At 41.7% G+C, this 17,244-nt stretch overlaps 1 protein-coding gene across 2 annotated transcripts in view; it reads left to right on the top strand.

Moving 5' to 3' along the window:
• GNAO1 (G protein subunit alpha o1) overlaps positions 1-17,244 on the top strand; it is a 232,523-nt gene that overhangs the window by 88,485 nt on the left and 126,794 nt on the right. For both annotated transcript variants that reach the window (XM_073582096.1, XM_073582102.1), the window contains exon 3: positions 4,203-4,344. In XM_073582096.1, the coding sequence (XP_073438197.1) occupies positions 4,203-4,344 (142 nt within the window). The remainder of the gene's footprint in view (positions 1-4,202; positions 4,345-17,244) is intronic.

Below are 17,244 nucleotides of genomic sequence, written 5' to 3'. Positions count from 1 at the left end.
AAGAAGCAGGAGAGCTCTCAAGATGTCTCCCTCTTACATGGTTATATAGTTACGAATCATTCACTGCAACCAAGATTGCAATGTAGCATTACGAGTTGGATAGCTGATTTTTTTTTTTTTTTAACTCCGCTGTAACAATTGCTTCATTGTTGTGAAAATCGAATAGGGAAAATTGTCTACATATTTTACACGATCTTGCTTCTAAAACAGCCACCGTGTGCAGGAATCCAGACATTAAGAAAGCCAGATGAGATGAAGCCTCGGTTCTACAACTGCCGGCTGATGAACCTTTTATTGCCGATCTGCTCGTTGGTCCGTAACACATAGAAATAGGCCCTTTGTTTGGGAAAATCTTCTGCAGGTTTTAGGAAATAGCTCAGAGGATGAGAAGTGATCGTTCAGCAGGATCCGAGCCGCCGCTGCCGCCGCCTCCTCTGTTCTTCGGCAATCATTTTACATTGTCTTATGTTGGTGCAGAAAATCAGCCTTCAATTCACTGGTTACAATATCGCTGGCTCTGAATAAGGCGGCTCATGAATTAAAATCTTGTTTGGGGTACAATAAAAAAAAAATTATATTGTAAAACGGCTTTTTTTTGTTTGTTTTTTACAATGAGGAGGGATTAGAGCCATCCGGAATTGCTCCAAATACACTGCAACATCAGATTGTTGGGGGTCTGCTTCTGGCCACCCTCGCCAATCCGCTGTTCGAAGAGGCTTCTATGAGCACTGCAGCCTCTGCTGTACACATTGTGCTGCATATCTGCACGTCCTACTCTTTAGGATCAGCTAGGATGGATATTCTGAGCTAGTGCTTTGGGTCCCACGCGCTTCAAGTTACGCCGCTGGCAGGGAGGCTGCAGAGCTCACCACAAAAGTGCAATGACCCCCTACATAAAGATGACTGAAGAGAGTGACCTTAAACCCCAAGCAATTATCGCCTAATTATCACAGCCACAGCATAAAATCATCAGTGACCCCTCCAGTCTTTATTTCCCTGCATGCCTTACCCCTGAAGCCAGTAATTGGCTGCAGCAGTCACATGATTGTATGTCATGCTATGGGTGTATAGAAGTAAACAAAGACCGTCGGGGACCACTGGAGCTATAGGGCAATGAAAAGGTGAATACTGAGTTATTTTATGCTTCACTTTATTTATTTTTTTTAGTAAACTTTGGACAGCCCTTTTAAATTTGTTGAATCTTGCTCTTGAAAACCTATGTAATTTGACAGCAGCATGATGTAAGGGCAAAGACCCTGGTTCTATTGATGTGTCATTTATGGGTCTATTTGGTGTAGTTTGGATACAATCACTGTTTTCTCAGCTGTAGATTTAGCAGAGCTCTGAATGCGGAGCTCTGTGTAACCAAGCCCATATCCCTGATTAACAGCTTCCTGTGTGAAAGCTGCCAATCCGTGCTGAGGGCGGAGTCACACTGATTAGCTGGACTGCCTGGCACGTGACACCTAGTCCTGCAGCGATAATCTTATGCTGATTTGTATTGAAACTACAGCAAGCAGCTGACCAAGTGACACATCGCTGAAATCTGTGTCTCTGCCCCTATATTATTATTAAATAACAAAATCCTGCTGTCAGATTCCCTTGAGATATTTGTCTCAATATAAAAACAAATGAATTGTAAAAGAACATCAGGCCTATAAATGACGTGGTATAGAAAAACGGAACATTCTCACTCTGACGTCATACAAAAGCTAATGAGTAATGACTTCCTCAGCAGCTTTTCCATCCCATATCTTTTTGCTGTAAACCTTCCCAGCCCAGTCTCTCATTTCCACCGATAAATGCCCAGCGCATAGGCAGTAAATCTCTCCTATTGATCCGACATACTGTTTATCATCCCTAAGTCTTCTGTCCAGCAAAGTCCCTAAAGCGAGAGTTGCGGGAGCATCACTTATGTCACATTTGCATGATGCAGACAAGAAGTCATTTTTTTAGATTACCGGATTAACATTTAGATTAAAGCAGTGTATGTTAATCGTTGTTTAATTATCTGAAATGCAGTCAATCCAGGATGATTGCGTGCAGGTGCCCGTATACATTAGGCACATGTCACATTTTTTACATTTTTGCTTCTATTGTGGAGGCTCTGGCTAGCACTTTCCTGGTGACAGATGATTGGGAAAGCTTATCTATGTCTTTTCTGTAACAAAAACTAAAAGCTTATAAACCCAGCTCCTCTCTTACAGCGAGATTTCTATCCATGTCTGCTTAATCCAGCTCCCAATTTTCTGGCTATATGCAATTCAAGCCCTATCAATCCTCTAAAACCTTTTCCTCTATCTGTCCTTCCCAGTTATGCTATTATCCGCAGCCTATCGGCCAAACGACCATCCTTTTGCCGGTCCATCCCACCCCCTACTGTGAAGCATATCTTTTGACGACCTTCTCTACACACAGTCTTCATTGTCAGCGCATTGAGGGCGGCAGAAGACACTCGCTGGTCGGGAGAGAATCGATGGGACTGGCAGGATTCCGCTTTTATTTTGCATTACAAAAGTGTCCAGATAATGGCTTCTCTTGGACCATTGCTGACCTGCTAAAATTGCCGGTATTCTGTATTGCCTGAGTCTTAAGTCACTGACCTCTGTGGGTTTCTGACAAAGAGGCTTTAACTTGGTAACATGGTCTTGCAAGCGCTATTGAAAAGTTTTTCAATAGGAAGATGACACTGAAAATGTTGGCCGCATATGAGTAATGTTATAGAGCTGGACTCCTAGAGGACCTTTCACCAAAGTTTTCATGTTGAACTGGACACAAGCTGCAAAACCGAATCAAATGTTTTTTTTTTAAATTTCGCCTATCCGTTGCAGAAATCTTGGCAATCAAAATATTGGCACCTAACGCGTTAAGTTCAAGTGGTTATCAGACAGATTTCACTGGGGGGCGTGTACTTCTTCCACCTGTATGGCGTTGACCAATCATAAGCAGAGAGCATCGCCTGCAGGGAAAGAAGTACACGCCCCTACTGAAAAGCATCTGATAATACCCATTTGGACTTAGCGAAAATTATCTTTTTAGGGGCTAAATACTATGATTACTATTATCTCTGCATTAAAGTGGCAAAATGAAAAAAAAATATTGGTGAAAGATCTTCTCTAACAAAGCCACTCTCAACATTTTTTTAAGGTGTTTTCAATCATTAAAAATTAAAAACATTTTACTTGAGAGATACTTGTTTAAAATTTTGATATATTGATTCATGGTCCAGAATATTGACCCTTAAAAGAGGATTCTGGAGTTTGGAAGTTATCCCCTATCCACATGATATGAGAACTTCCCTATCTGTGAGTCCAACCACTGGGACCCTCACTGGTTCCAAGAACTGGGGTTCTGAATACCCCTTTATATTTTATGATACAATTGATTTCAGTATTTTTGCTATTAAGGTTGTTGATCATTTACAAGTGTCTTTTGTCCTTGTGGCTTTTTTCTGTCTAAAGAGAGCTGTCGGTGGAAGAGCTATTCCTGCCAACTTTTTCAATACATTCTCCTCTACCGATTGTGCACATGTTCTTAATTGTAAAGGGGTGTAAGCCTCTGATAAGACACCTCTGGGGGTGGTTTATCGGTCTTGAAACTAAAAGGATCAGGCATGTTGGATTTCAACATGCTCAATCTCCTATGGTGGTCACCAGAAGAGAAGTCGTCCGTCCCATCACCATCCTGCCGTCTTCCCATCTGAGCATTGTCTTATAAGTCCACGACGAGGACTACTACGTCTCCGAATCCCGATAAATCACAGACTGACGTTTTAAGTGGTTTCCGAGCACTTACATAGTGGCCATTAATCCATATTTATAAAACCTCTTAACCCATAATGCTGTCGGACCCGGCTTCCTGTAATCCGAGCTTCTTCATTCCAGCACTTGGTATAATGGGGTGTCTGCCGCAATTAATAATTCATACAAAGCTTTATTATGGCTGGTGCAGAGAGGCAGCGCCGTGAATCCCACTCATTTCATTGGGAGCCCATTTATTGCCCGTTTGTCTGCATCACCGAAGCCTCTTGCGAAAGAAAATCGGATACTTTATGCATGCTTTTTGTATAGTTTATATAATTTAGTTTTCTACTATATTGGATGTTTTATACCTAAATTATATTGTGTTGTATTACTACACCGTACTATGATATTTTGTATATATTGAGATTTAATCAATTTTTTCTATTCTGATTTTTGCAGAATTATCCATGAAGATGGCTTCTCAGGTGAAGATGTCAAGCAGTACAAGCCTGTGGTTTATAGTAACACTATCCAATCCCTGGCAGCCATCGTTCGTGCCATGGACACCCTGGGTATAGAATATGGGGATAAGGAGCGAAGAGTAAGTTGCGTTATTTATTGCTTTTATAGCTATATTTCATATATTTACGGCCTTGAACCTTTGGTTAGTGATTAGTAAGTTACTAAATGTTAGTTCTTTTGGAAGAAAAAAAAATTACATTTGTTTTATTATAATTTTATTGTACTTTTTGATGCAGTTTTTGTGCCAGTAGCCTATTGGTGGAAATTAAAGTTGTTCACAATGTAGAAGGTACTCAGTAATGCGCGACAGTAGCTGTTTATCAATGTAAATGCCGATGATTATCTGTATTTCAAAAAAAAATTGCTACTTTGTGAAAAGTTTTTAAAGGGGTATTCTCAAGTTGTCTGAAGCCGCTCACAGCTATGTAGTCTCCATACTACTTAGTTGCTTGGGTGGCGGGTGCTCCTTCTTGAGTGATCATTCTGGTGAGAAGCTCAGGGAAGTGAGATTCATGATTTGGAGAACTGCTTTGAAAGATACCGTTGGTGTAGTCTGGTGGCCAATCGTTCTGCAGGACTGATAACAAATCAGGAGCTGATAAGGAGGTGAGCAGCTAATCAATCTGCTAGCCCGCAGTGTTTCTCAACTCCAGTCCTCAAGACCCACCAACAGGTCACGTTTTCATGATATCCTTAGCATTGCACAGGTGATTTCAACACCTGCTCAAGCATTAATTCCATCACCTGGGCAATACTAAGGAAATCCTGAAAACATGACCTGTTGGTGGGTCTTGAGGACTGGAGTTGAGAAACACTGCTAGAGAGAGGTGGCTGGGATGTTAGGAGTCAACTCCTCTCCTGGAATGTAGCTACTGCTCAGTTCTGTCTTGCTTAGGCCAAATACTAAACTTCCAATGCCCTTTTATGTTATTTTTTATTCTTGCATTTTTTTCTTCTTGCCAAATATATAAACTTAATTAAAGGCAACCTGTCAAAATGGTTTCTAATATGTAGGCAGTTGTTACAGAGCAGGAGGACGCGATCAGATTGATATAGGTTTGTGGAAATGTTTTACTAAAACTTATATTTTATTAATTGAAATCCCTGGTGTTTGTTTGCACGAGTCCAATAGGAGTCCTAGTCAGTGATTGGAAGTCTTCTCTGTGTGTCAGCATGTAGAGATATCTGTCAGTTACCAACTAGGACCGCCCACTGGACTCTTACACATTCAAACACCATGGATTTCAGCCAATAAGATACTAGTTATACTTAATCTTTTCCAGCAAGCCTAAGTATAATTCTGCTCAGCTTCTCCATCTCCATACCATGCTGTCCACAGATAATGTGACAGGTCCCTTTAAGACATTACTGATTTGGATGTGTGTCTCATTTATGTAATATAAGCAATGGTGAAACAGAAGCTGCAATAATAATTCCATTGGATAAAGGTGGCTGACTTTAGAGAGATCTGGTGTCTATACGGACTGCGTAATAGACCCTTCTAGGCAGTGTTCAGAGAAAAGAATAATTGGACATATTGGATTTAAATATGCCTGATCCTTTATTCCCACAGGAGGTAAGACACAGCTTACTAGTAATTAGGGTGTGGATTTGCAGTACTTTGCCGTGGCCACTATAGTTTTGACGGTGCTGCGGTGTTCCATCAGCAACCGAGAACTTTCATCTGGTGCTGATTGGTGCAGGTTTTCACACCCCCAATGATCAGATAAGGGTAGGCCTTCAATATAAACGTATTGGCCAAAACTGGATGCAAGGATAGTCTCACGCCTGTGAGTGCAAAAAGCAGCTTCTTTATTTCACCCATTTTCTGGATAGTCATCGAAATATATTCCACGGCAGCCTATATGTTTTATTCCACCAGCATTTCCAGTATTGATTGCTGGCCGTTCGCCGTCCACCACTTCCCATTCTGCTTCCAATGTGTAGCTCCTAGGTATTTACTCTGGCCAGCACACGGCATCCACATATGGTGTTTTAACATGGACACGTTAATTGGAGCAGCTCTGGCTAGATGTCATGACCTCCATAGCAGCCATGTAAACTGACTTCACAATACTGCATGTCACTAATTATCCTGGGCAACGGATGCTGTAGTCATAAGTTAGAAAGGACCGAAAACAGACCCTGATTTCATGGATGTGTCGCTTACTTGGCTGCTTTTTGTAGTTTCAATAAGATAAGTGTTTTATCAGTAGGAAATTATCACTCCAGGACTAGGTGTCTCCTGCCATGTAGTTCTCCTGCCCTATGTAACCCCGCTCCCACCACTGATTGGCAGATAGTGATGGGGCGGGGTTATACAGAGCTCAGCATTTAGAGAACTGCTAGATCTGCAGCAGAAAAAATGGTGCTTTTATCAAAACTACAGCAAGCAGTCGAATAAATGATATATTGCTGGAATCGGTGTCTCAGCCCCTATGTTATTCTGCTCTCAGATTCAATAACAAAAACCTTGTGATAAGTTCCCAGTTAAGAATCCTTACAGACAGTACAGGACTAATAAATCCACTCAGATACATTGTCTTAATATGGTATTTAAAGGGGTGTTCCTATTTTGACCACACATAGTGTAGATATGAATACCCGTTGATATGTGGCAGACAGACCACTACAATGATGGATATAGCCACATTGTTCTATGGGAGTTACACAAACCGCTTGCTCTTCTGTTCCCGTAATGAATGACCGAGATGGCAATAGCCCTTAGAAAATTCACAGATATGACGTCTAGGTATTAGGCATCCGTGTAATGTACTTTGTTACACCATAGACCGGTGATTATTGTTATCTTTTTTTTTTATGGTTGCAATCTTCATACAATCCAACGAATATATTCTTTTTCATTTGTAGTATTATTTTTATGTGCGCCCTCGCCTTATCTTAACCTCATCCAGTTTTCGCCAGCTCCAGGCCTGGATCTCCAGGAAAGCATATACCCATTCGCTTTCTGTCTGGTTTATAAATGGTTGGCCGAGACTTGACCTCCATGTGCACCCAGGTCCCGTTCTTTTCTTCCGATGAAGTCAAATTCGTGATCCCATGATATCCATTCTCCAGTGGAGAGCTTCTAGGCTCGATGGCACATTACCGCCGCGCCTCCTCATAAATCCAATCCCTTCCTTCTCCCGCTCTCGATCTCACAATTTACCATGTGTATAGCAATTTCACAGCAGCTGTTGGCAGGGCGTTTTTTTATTCCCGAGTCCTCTGGTAATCTCGAAGATTGCTAAATGTATTCAGCCCCAGCGCCTATATTTATACACAGAGTTAATGTCAAAATAAGGCACAGACATCCTGACAATGAGCGGCGCAAAAAAAGGGGCTCACTCGGGATTTAGGAAAAGAGCAATGAAGCTTTTGGGATGAGAAGTGGACAGGACAATTGACAGACCTTGATGGAGCCTTCAAAAGGGACAAGCGATACCTCTCCACATCTCACGTCACATTATTTCAGTTTTTGTTTAAGAAAATTGGCAGATTTTTGCAATTGTTATTCCAAAGACTTATAAAATGAATAAGGTTAAGGGTGTAGGACTCGGTCAGCTAATAATCTAAAGCTAAAAAATGCCAAAAAGGCAAATGAGCACCACTATTGGCAGCCCTGTGCGCAGCTGACAGATTGGCGGAGAACAGGACACTAAAGCTGGCCATACACTAGAGAATTTGGACATGCAATATGGCCGACCATTTTGCCTTTTTGTGACAGATGACCAATCTGTTAAAATGTTGATGCTGGATTAGGTAACAAAAAAAGCCATTATGGCTGAAAACAGATCTGCGTCCTATGAAGCTCTGATTAGGCCACAGTCGTGGCAGAAATAATCTGTCATTTTGTCCAAATTGAGGTGTTAAGAAATGTGGGCAACCTGCACTGCTGGTTGATTGTCCACAAAATTCTTCAGTATGCATTATAAGAGTGGTTTATTCTAGACGCATTTCAAAATTCTTAGACTTCTTCAGAAGAACCATGTTTCGAAGTTCTCAAACTTCTTAAGAAGAAGCACGTTTTTAAGATCTCAAACTTCAGGAGAAGCACGTTTCAAAGTTCTCAAACTTCAGGAGAAGCACGTTTCAAAGTTCTCAAACTTCAGAAGAAGCACGTTTCGAAGTTCTCAAACTTCAGAAGAAGCACGTTTCGAAGTTCTCAAACTTCTTCAGAAGAAGCACGTTTCGAAGTTCTCAAACTTCTTCAGAAGAAGCACTTTTCGAAGTTCTCAAACTTCAGAAGAAGCACGTTTTGAAGATCTCAAACTTCTTCTGAAGCACGTTTCGAAGTTTTCAAACTTCTTCAGAAGCACTTTTCGAAATTCTCGAACTTCAGAAGAAGCACATTTGAAGTTCTCAAACTTCTTCAGAAGAAGCACGTTTCGAAGTTCGCAAACTTCAGAAGAAGCACGTTTCGAAGTTAGCAAACTTCAGAAGAAGCATGTTTTGAAGATCTCAAAATTCTTCAGAAGCACGTTTCGAAGTTCTCAAACTTCTTCAGACAGCACTTTTCGAAATTCTCAAACTTCAGAAGAAGCATGTTTCGAAGTTCTCAAACTTCAGAAGAAGCATATTTTGAAGATCTCAAACTTCTTCTGAAGCACGTTTCGAAGTTCTCAAACTTCTTCAGACAGCACTTTCCGAAATTCTCAAACTTCTTCAGAAAAGCACGTTTCGAAGTTCTCAAACTTCTTCAGAAGAAGCACGTTTCGAAGTTCTCAAACTTCAGAAGAAGCACGTTTTGAAGATCTCAAACTTCTTTAGAAAAATATTCAGAATTGAGAGTCCTCAGTGGTTGATACCTTTTAATGGCTAACTGAAAAGATGGTAACACATTGCAAGCTTTCGAGACTACTCAGGTCTCTTCTTCAGGCTAGACTAATACAAAATCTGAAGAGTCACATATTTATGCACAATACAACGTAGAAAAAATGCAATAGATAAGACAAGTGACGTGAAGCAGAACTATCAATATGGGAGAGGGAGAAACATAAATATTGGACCAGTTCATAGATAAGGAGTTCGGATGTTTTATAGTCCTCTGATTGGGGTCTCCTAATGTGTTGTGATGCCTCCACAAGGTCTTGAAAGCAAATAACACTCAGTGCTGGAATGAATGTGTCGCATGGATTTATGTCTTTTTACATCAATTGAGTGTGTCAAAGGTCGTCATAAATTTATACTCCCGGCGGAGCATGGAGAAGGAAGCACATTAGATCTTCTCCGGTGCTTATTGACCCCATACAGCGGCACACAGCTACTTAAAGTAGCGGCTCCAGACCCGTCAGGCAGCGGAAGGCAGAGGGACCGTGGGGCCATGAAAGAACTGCGAAGCAGCAGAGGCGGAGGGAGGAAAAGTCCCCTCAAACTCACTCAGTTCTACCCAGCAGCGGAGGGCGCGCAAAATGGCGCTGGGAAGCACAAGCGCGGCATGGAGGCATTGCAGAAAGCCACATCACGCATGAGAGGAGAGGTAGGAGAGACCCCACAGGGGATTGAGGAAAGGAGACATAAGGGGAACAGCCCCTCTGAACGGGGCAGGGATGACTTTATAGGAGTGGATTCAGGGGATCCCACGGCACAAGAAGACAGGGATCAAGGGGAGGACCATGAAATTCGGTCCCAGGCTTCCCCTCCTAGAAGAGGCCTGAAAGCCACAAACAGCTCCACAGATCACAAGCAGAGCGTTGCACTAGCTAGTGCGGGAGAACCATTAACTGAGCACACTATGAGACAGCTTATGTCTGAAATAATGTCTAACTTCAAAAAGGACATGCAGAGCATGCTTAGATCTATGCAGAGGGACATCAATGTTATAGAAGAACGCACATCCCACATAGAAGATAAGATGGCGGAATTGACCACAGCGCACAATGAGATGGTGGACTCGGTGGTATCCACAGATGAAGAGAGAGATGTACTTAAAATTGCGGATATGGAAGATAGGTCTCGACGCAATAATGTCCGTCTGAGAGGCATTGCGGAAACGGTTAAAACAGATGATCTCAAAGAATTTCTTACTGATTATTTCTCATGCCTGTTGCCGGACACCACACAGCTAGATTTGATTATGGACAGAGCCCACAGGCTTCCTAAGCCAAACCACCTCCCGGCTACGATACCAAGAGATGTTATAGTCAGAATACATTTCTTTCATATAAAAGAGAAGGTGTTGGAGGCTGCTCGTAACCCACCGTCCCTGCCCGACCGCTTTAAAGATATAGCTATATATGCGGATCTATCTGCATTTACCCTAGCACGCAGGAGAGCATTTTCATCATGCACAGGGATCCTGAGGGAACACAATATCCCGTATAAATGGGGGTTCCCAGTGAAGCTGGTGATAACAAAAGATGGGCGCAAGCATGTGATGAATAATCCGGAGCAAGCCTTACGCCTTTGCAAGGAATGTAATCTTCCTTCTGATACTAGGGACAACCAAGGGAAAAACCCACTACCACGACCAATTTTGGAGGAATGGTCCAAAGCGTGATTAAGATGTAACGAGGAACTGGTTTAATCTCACAGTTCAGGATATGGAAACCTGGGAAAGGATCTCTGCTAATTGACGTTTTTCAGAAGAACTCTTATGGTTTTGAGTTTCGGTTCTATAGGTTGTGAGCGGCAAGTCCTCTTAGGGAAAGACAGTTCGGGTCTGTGAAGTCGGGGGTCAAGTATGGCAGGTCCCCCTCGATTATGGTTAGCGGGACTTGGACATGGATTGCCTAACAGGATTTTCTGATCTTCGGTTTTTGTTTTGTTTTTTTCTTCACATCGAGATTTTACAAGCAACCTTTCGGATTGCTCATTTTCTATTACCTTTTAAGGTTTTATTTTTTGTTTTTCTTGGGACCCGGTACTTTTTTTGTTTCCGGTTCCTATTGGGGTCATATGTCAGAACCCAGGTCACATCTGGTTCGCTAGACTTTTGCTGGGTTTCTGATTCCCGTGGAAGGCAGTCTGCACGGGCTCCCTATTTTTGTGCTCATGAGAGCAAGGTTTTTAGTTTGAATGTTATTTCTGTCTGTTTTTGTGTTTATCTTTTTCTTTATCTACAGTGGCAGCTTTTTCCAGTCGGATCTACAGGGGTGGAAAAGGGGGGCGTGAAGCAATTTGAAAAAACGATAGGCGTGGGCACCAGTAACCTAGATGAGTATGAGTTTGAATGTCTGACACTATATGTTATGTAGACCCACGTATGGGAGGAGGGAAAATACACGCACATCAAATTCCAAAAAACAATCATATGAGAAATAATGTGATATCGGAGTATGGCACTAAAGTGATATACTTTTCCAGTACACACAAAACAAGGGGGATAAAATATAATCAGCATAGACTCACAGCAATCTTGACCAAATTTATAGATGGTGATTAAGTTTATATCAGTGAATGCCAAAGGCTTAAATTCCCCAAACAAACGGTCAACTTTATGGAAAGAAGCACTGAGGAACAACGCAGACATACTGTGTGTACAGGAAACTCATTTAAACAGTGATGACACAAGTAGATTAAAACATAAAAAATTCCCACACGTGATCCTGGCGCCGGCAGATAAGAAAAAAGGTGGGGTGGCGATTGCAATAAGGGACTCTGTGGCCTTCTCCCAAATAAACCAAATTATAGACCCACATGGAAGGTACATTATATTGCAATGTATAATCAACAATATTCCATATACGTTGGTGACCATATATGCCCCCAACAAAGGACAATATACCCACATCAAGAAGATAATAGTAAAGGCCATTAAAGTCAAGAAAGGCTCTCTAATTCTGGTTGGGGATTTCAATGTGGCGTTGTGGCCCAACATGGATTCCACATCTAGATCGAATAAACTTAACCCTAGCCCGCTTACAAAATTGCTTCACATACAAGAACTATATGACATTTGGAGACTAAAGAATCCATCCACAAGAGATTACACGTTTCTCTCTCACCCGCATAACACCTATACGAGAATTGACTTTTTTCTAGTTGATAAGTTGGTAATTCCACAAGTGTTAAATGCCAAAATAGGAAATATAACATGGAGCGACCACGCTCCTATCACACTAGAAATAGAGGAAAAGTACACAACGGATAGATCTCCAATTTGGAGGCTTAACACCTATGTCCTGAACCATCCCACTTACGCATCACAAACGCAAGAATCCATCCACGATTATTTTATACAAAATGATAATGGAGAAGTATCAGACACAACTCTATGGTGTGCACACAAAGCGGTACTGAGGGGACATTTTATAAAACAGGCTTCTCATTACAAAAGATCTACACAAACTGCAGTAAATGACATCCAAACCAAGTTGGGAAGATTACATAGAATGAATAAACAGTCTTACTCACCCACAAGAGCGGCGGAAATCTCAGTTCTACATCAACAGCTTCATGAGCTTAATCTACACACATAACGAGAAGGCCCTCAAAAAACTTAAAATGAAATATTACTGGCATGGAAATAAATCCGGGAAATTATTGGCCAAACAGGTGAAAATACGCGCGGCTAAATTCCATATCCCATATCTAAATGGCCCCAATGAGGGGAAAATAATAGATCCTCAGCGAATTGCCAACGAATTTGCTAATTATTACGAAGCCTTGTACAACTTAAAAGGAGATGTCCAGTCCCACCAACCTAGTGATGCAGAAATAGGGACATTCCTGGAGTCAGTAAGCTTACCAACACTATCAGCCTCACAGAAACCCTGTCCCAAAAATTCAAAACTCTTGAAATTCATAGAGCTATTGATACTTTGAAAGCACATAAAGCCCCAGGACCAGATGGTATGCCAAACGATTACTATAAAAAGTATAAAAATTTAATTTCCCTGTACTTGGTAAGAGTGTCCAATGAGGCAACCGAGAACAAAGCCTTCCCAGCAGAAATGCTGAACGCCCATATTATTACCTTGCCAAAGCCAGGAAAGGACCCAGACACCCCGGCAAATTTTAGACCAATTTCTCTATTGAATACGGACGTCAAATTATTTGCTAAAGCAATGTCTTTAAGGCTCCTGCACGTCCTTCCAGAGTTGATCCATTGGGATCAGGTCGGATTCGTCAAAAATAGACAAACCAGTGACGGAACTAGACGCCTTGTTGATTTGATCGCTGTGGCGGAGGGGGGTCGGACGCCTTCTCTGCTCCTATCGCTGGACGCTGAGAAGGCGTTTGACAGGATCCACTGGGGATTTATGGAGAGGACGCTTGAGAAATTTGGTTTTGAGGGACCCATTCTATCCTCCATTATGACATTGTATTCTAGGCCCTCGGCCCAGGTATATACAAATGGATACCTATCTTCGGGTTTTAATATTACAAATGGAACACGACAGGGGTGCCCTCTATCCCCACTGATATTCGTATTAATGATGGAACCATTTGCTCAAATGATAAGAATGGAGAAAGAAATTTGTGGGATTAACGTGGGCTCTGTGGAGAACAAGATAGGTCTATTTGCTGACGATGTCATACTGTGTGTCACGAATCCTGAAGTCTCCCTGCCCCATATATTTAGGATAATTACCCTTTTCGGCCATGTTAGCTATTACAAAATTAATCTAAGTAAATGTTTGATTCTTGATATGGGTATCCCGCAGGCCACAAAACAGAAACTAATGGAACAATATCCCCTGACTTGGAGAGTTGACGCGATCCCATACCTAGGGGTTCAGTTAACTTACCCGATCAAAAATCTGGGGAAAACAAATTATGCACACTTATTGCAAAATATCCATAAGGAAATACAATCATTCTCCATAGCAATGGTGTCCTGGTTGGGCCGAATGTCAGTGGTAAAAATGATGATCCTTCCCCAGATTTTATATTATTTCCGCAACCTACCTATTCAAATCCCACTGCATACCCTCAACAAGCTCCAATCAGCTTTAATGAATTATATATGGAACCAACGAAGGGCGAGAGTTTCGGCAAAATTCTTGTTCATGCCAATAAAATACGGGGGGCTAGGTTGTCCATGTATACGTACATACTATCGAGCCACGATGCTGGATCAAATTAGATGCTGGTGGGATGGGAATTCTCCAAAGGCATGGGTAAAATTAGAAGCGCAGATTGTGGAGCACCCCTCTATGGCCTCATATATGTGGCACCTTCGTTTGGCCCAAAAAAAGCAATTGCCACGACACCCCACAATAAGAGCGGGCGCGAATATTTGGATGATGCAGTCATTAGGGCAGAAATTACTCCCCACAAGATTACATAAGATTCCAATGGATATTATGGGTAATTTAATCCAGAATATAGACTTGGGTGATTGGATTTCCAAAGGAATAATTAAAGTAGGAGATATTATGAACGCCTTGGAACTTAGACCGTTTGGTGACCTGGTTAGCGTTTTTGGAGTAAACAAGAGGGACTTTTATAAATACCTTCAAATTAGACATTTATTATCAAGTGTGAAAACAGAACAGCAGAAGCTGGTCTCTTCTTATGAGCATTTTTTTGCTGTAAACAAAGACACCAAAGGGGGGATATCAAAGGCTTATGAGGCCTTGAACGACACATGCAACCCGCACTCCTTGCCTTTTGTGGGGAAATGGGAAATTGATTTGGGGAAAATATTTGGGGAAGAACAATGGGAATATTCCTTCCAAATACACAAAAAAATATCTCACTGTATTAATCATTTGGAAACATCAAGGAAAATTTTATACAGATGGTATTATACTCCAGCGCAGTTAAAAAAAAATTTACCCTCAAAGTTTAGATACGTGTTGGAGGTGTAACAAGCGGCCAGGCTCGTTCCACATATGGTGGGATTGCGAGCTGATCCAACCAGTTTGGACAGATACACAACAGAAATTAAGCTCAATACTAGGTTATAGTGTGAAACTGGGACCAGAAACTGCCTTGTTGTCCTTGGGTCTGGAGGACATGGATCACAATGACGTACTAATAACTATACAATTTTTGACAGTAGTAAGAATGTGCATCGCGAGCAAATGGAAGAGTTCACAGGTCCCGACCGCCCAAGAAATACTGACCAAGATGCAACATAATTGTAATATGGAGAGGATGATAGCAATCAGTAGTGATAGGGGATTCAAGTTTGAAGTGGCATGGGAGAAATGGTTGGATTACTCCAATTCTAGGTATGAATGGGAATAGGGAAATAATGATATATGTGTCCATTTGGTGTCGAAATAGAGATATAATCATTGGGGTTCTTTGATATATATTGTTGCTGATACTGAAAATTGGAACTCAGAATACAGATAATTATTTACTGTTATGGATTGTCGGCTGGATTAAGACTGAAATTGAAATCACAATGTAAATATAAATGAAAATGGAAATGAATAATGCTGCCCATCATCTGTATGTGCAAAATTTGTTGTTAAAATTTAATAAAAAATTTTATGGTTTAAAATTTATACTCCCAGACCCTCCTGTCTCTCTGAGATGTGAAGTTACCTTTCAATACCAGTAATTTCATATCCATGTTGCTGTGATCAGGGATACAAAAATGTTTTGCCACAAGTAGATCCATTCTTTTTTCTCTTATTGTGTGACGATGAGCATTCATCCTTGTTCTAAGTTTTTGCCCTGTCTCCGCCACATACAGACCCCCAGTTGGACATTTAGTACAAATAATTAAGTACACCACATTAGATGTAATGCAGCTGAGATTACCTGGGATCTTGTAGTCCTGATGTGAATTGGGGATCTTTATCGTGTCCGTGGTCATTATAAATTGACAGGCGTTGTGAGTTCATTTTCCCCTTTGTCACTGAGGTCTGGTGAACTCCCTATTCTGGTGAGGGAAGGTAGTGAGCCTGATTATCAGGCACCTGAGCCAAATGATGATGACTGGCTGAGTGGAGTCACGGACTGGATATAAGGCTGCCGACGCCCTTCTGCCCTGCCGGTGATTTCTCTGCGGACTTCTAGGACACCAGTCTGATTCCTGCTCCTCTAAAGCTAAGTTTTCTGCTTTGCCTTTTTGCATTTGTGTTTTGTTTTTGTTTACCTTGCTTTTCTGGATTCTGCCATTCCCTGCTGGGGTGAGCTGAATCTCCTTTTGCCGGTTGCTCTGTCTTCAGAATATTCCTGAGTACTGACATAGTCTTTTTGAAGCCTAGCGTCTTCAGGGCCTTTTTCACTGTCAGTCTGTTGGCTTTTATTTTCATAGGGTTTTTCACGGATTGCAGACAGCAGCCTTCCTGTCCTTTCCTATCTAGTTAGCTTGGGCCCCGTCTTTGCTCAGTCTATCTTTCTGTCTGTGTTAGTGTTCTTTTTGCTTCACCGTCATTATATGTTGGGGGCTGCCTTTTGCTTTGGGGTCTGCTCTGGGGCAGTTTAGATTTCCCTTTCTGTCTTTAGGCTATATAGTCCTCCGGCTGTGATCGAGGGGTCTAGGGCATCGTAGGAACCCCCCACGGCTACTGCTAGTTGTGTTGATAGGTTCAGGGGTCTGCAATCCGATAGCTGCCAACTTCTCTGGTTTTCTGGACTTAGCTAGCATTTCTGTTTTTGTCTCCTACGGTGACTCATTCATAACAGAATCACCCGCCCTACCGCAGATCCTAGGGTACTCAATAGCAGGAAAGAATTGTGTTTAAAAAAAAAAAAAAAAAGTGTGTATATTCTTTTCTCTATATCTCTGAGGCCGTAGGGGGAATTTTTTTTTTCTCTCTCAATGGAGATAAAGCATTTGTCTGATCGTGTGGAGCAGCTCGCTGCGGAAGTGCGGGGAATTTCCGCCTACCTTGCTCGTTCGCATGCTGTTGAAACAAAGATCCCTACACCTGATGTATTTTTTGGGGATCGATCTAAATTTTTGAGTTTCAAAAATAATTGTAAATTATTCTTTGCCTTGAAGCCTAACTCGTCAGGGAGCTCCTCGCAGCAGGTTAAAATTGTCATCTCTTTGCTGCGTGGCGATCCCCAGGATTGGGCGTTTTCTTTGAAACCAGATGATCCTATTCTGACTAATGTGAACGCATTC

This window comes from Dendrobates tinctorius, unplaced genomic scaffold, assembly GCF_039654945.1.
Source record: "Dendrobates tinctorius isolate UK_male_01 unplaced genomic scaffold, ASM3965494v1 ptg000009l, whole genome shotgun sequence".
NCBI lineage: Eukaryota > Metazoa > Chordata > Amphibia > Anura > Dendrobatidae > Dendrobates > Dendrobates tinctorius.
The sequence above is the reverse complement of the archived record's forward strand: the minus strand, read 5'-3'. Positions and strand labels throughout refer to the sequence as shown.